Source organism: Papilio polytes, unplaced genomic scaffold, assembly GCF_000836215.1.
Source record: "Papilio polytes unplaced genomic scaffold, Ppol_1.0 DF821956.1, whole genome shotgun sequence".
Classification (NCBI taxonomy): Eukaryota; Metazoa; Arthropoda; class Insecta; order Lepidoptera; family Papilionidae; genus Papilio; species Papilio polytes.
In genome coordinates, this window is record NW_013527248.1 from 2797627 (window position 1) to 2799998 (window position 2372).

Genomic DNA, 2372 nt, shown 5'->3' on the forward strand with positions numbered 1-2372 from the left:
AAATTAGTTATATGAAATAATTTGTTTTATTTATTACAGCTGTCAAAAATTAATAATAATAATACAAAATAACTATACCTTAACATATGTAAATAGTGATATTTAACATCAATCTACACTTTTCTATGGAGGGTCAACACAGTTCATAATATTAAGATACATTTCTATAAATATTAACATATAAATTTACTCCCTGCTTCAAATTTCCTGTTTTTAACAATCCATATATATTTTAAATTCTAAATTAAACAATTAAAAATGTTTGTACTTTCAAGAATGTAAATTTATCTCAATCTAGTATATTTCATGAAAAATTTAATACCACTGTTTCCTTGTAATATTGCTATAGTTCACTACTATTAAGTTCCTGTTTAAAAACTTGAGTATTCTTTATTCAAAAACACTTTAAACATCTCATCAAAGTTTTCTTCGTAAGTCCAAGGTGTTAAGTCAGGAAACATTCTAATATCTGAAAGAACATTGACTTCTGCGTTTTGAGGCAATACACTGCGAACTTTTTCATTAAGACAACCAGATGCATGTATATAATGGTTGATTATCAATTTATATATAAAACTGGCATATTTGAAGTCCAAATTATCAATTGTGTTATGTACTCTTGGTGCATGAGATCTTATTTCATTTAAATACCCTGTTGTTATTATTGGAACTATGAAATCAGCCTGAAAAATTAAAAAAGAAATATGTGATTCTGTCGTCTATGTTCCTACATAAAGATATATCTGTGTGTGTTATTTATTTATATCTGTGAGTTAGTGTTAAAAACATATATTTGGCAGTATACCAGTTTTATTTAAATTCACATATAAACTAATCAGACAAGTAATTTTGAACTGTGGGGACATAAAGTAAGTGGTACATGTACAAAGAAAAGTTACCTTTTCAAAATATTCCCTAATAAACTTTTCAGGATTCTGATAAACTTCATCCCTTCTCTCATTAAGTGTAATTACACTTACTGCCGGTACATCTGTCCAATTTTCTACATATTGTTTGATATTAACTGCCGTTGCCCAGCCATCTTCGGTAAATGTCAAAAATAGAATCGGCTGCTCCTTTTCTATCTTTGTATCATCAGTCTTGATCGGTGGTCTCAGTGTTGGTTTATCAGGTTTTTTAGATTCCTTGATTATCATTGATTTGTTTAAAGCTGGTGGTAAATAATTTGGTAAGTTCTTTGTAAAACTTATGATTTCTCTTGTTCCTGTCGTTTTGCTACCGCTATGGTAGCCACTATCCTCTTTATAGAAAGACTGTGATAAAATACTGAATGGATTGTCAATAGATTTCAGGATATCGAAACGTTTCATTTTGACTAATGCATCGAGGATTTTGTCTAAGGTTGCGTTCTCATTTTGCATAAAGACTTTAAGTACTGTGTCAGCCGGATCTTCTCTTACTGTACTCATGATGTACTGTAATAATGTTTTGAAATTTAATAACATTATTGTACTCCTAAAACTTATAGATTTGACATACAAATTTTGCTTTCAGATGGGGCATTTACATATTAATTTAACAAATATTCATAAACAGTTAACATAAATGCATATAATGAAATATTAAAATATAAGAAAACTTACATCTAAATCATCTTGCGATATACCTAATGAATAACCAAGTTCCCTCCAAGTGTTCGGAGAACCCCCTATCTTCTTAATAAGCGTCCTCCAGGCTTCATGGCAAGTAGCTCCCAGTTTCGATTTCGTATTTCTGTAGTACAGTATACTTGTATGAAGAAAACATACTTTTTTACTAAGTGAAGTTAATTCCGATATCTCTCTTTCTCGTTCGTCTTGTACGGCTTCCTCAAGCGCCAATGTATCAATACTGATTGTGTCTGCATTATCGTAATCTTTTAAATACTCCCTAGAAATTAATAACACGTAAGTATTTTATCCTGTAAGTATCGTTTAAAATTAAATTCAATTACATTTTACTGACATAATAAAATTTTTAAATACTACAGATTACTCTTATAAACAAAATAAGCGAATAACACAGTAAACAACATGGGTAGATATAAAAATCATTTTTTGAGGAAAATGTTTTTGAAAATATGACAAACGTCAAATAAAACATCCAAATCAAAGAATATGAAGACAGTAGCTGAGACATCAAAGAGTTATAAGTATTATAACGTGCAGCAATAAAATACAAAAGTCATTATTTGCATGGATAAGAGAATTTTATCATTCAATATTTTATTTCTTAAGTTTAATTTAACAAAGTAAATTTATAAGCTAAAGTGATTCAAAGTTGTAATTTTAAATAATTTTGAATCTCGCATACTCTATAACCTATTACTATTAACCATAAACATTTCAATTTCGGCGGTGGCGGTAAAATTA

The 2372-nt window shown here is 28.9% G+C and overlaps 1 protein-coding gene across 1 annotated transcript; it reads right to left on the bottom strand.

Moving 5' to 3' along the window:
• Window positions 1-24: 24 nt before the first annotated feature.
• LOC106107673 lies at window positions 25-2094 on the bottom strand. The gene is made up of 4 exons (XM_013288641.1): window positions 1966-2094; window positions 1605-1890; window positions 900-1436; window positions 25-683 (listed from the first exon to the last, which is right to left on the bottom strand). Coding segments are annotated over exons 1-4 (1137 nt in total). The 5' UTR covers window positions 1968-2094; the 3' UTR covers window positions 25-371.
• Between the last annotated feature and the right edge of the window lie 278 nt (window positions 2095-2372).

What these genes read in the sequence shown, in the direction of transcription:
- LOC106107673 (XM_013288641.1), bottom strand. An exon ending in TATCGCAAGATGATTTAGAT is followed by an intron (nt 1,437 to 1,604) that starts GTAAGTTTTCTT and finishes ACATTATTACAG; the next exon opens with TACATCATGAGTACAGTAAG. An exon ending in TTAGGGAATATTTTGAAAAG is followed by an intron (nt 684 to 899) that starts GTAACTTTTCTT and finishes TTAATTTTTCAG; the next exon opens with GCTGATTTCATAGTTCCAAT.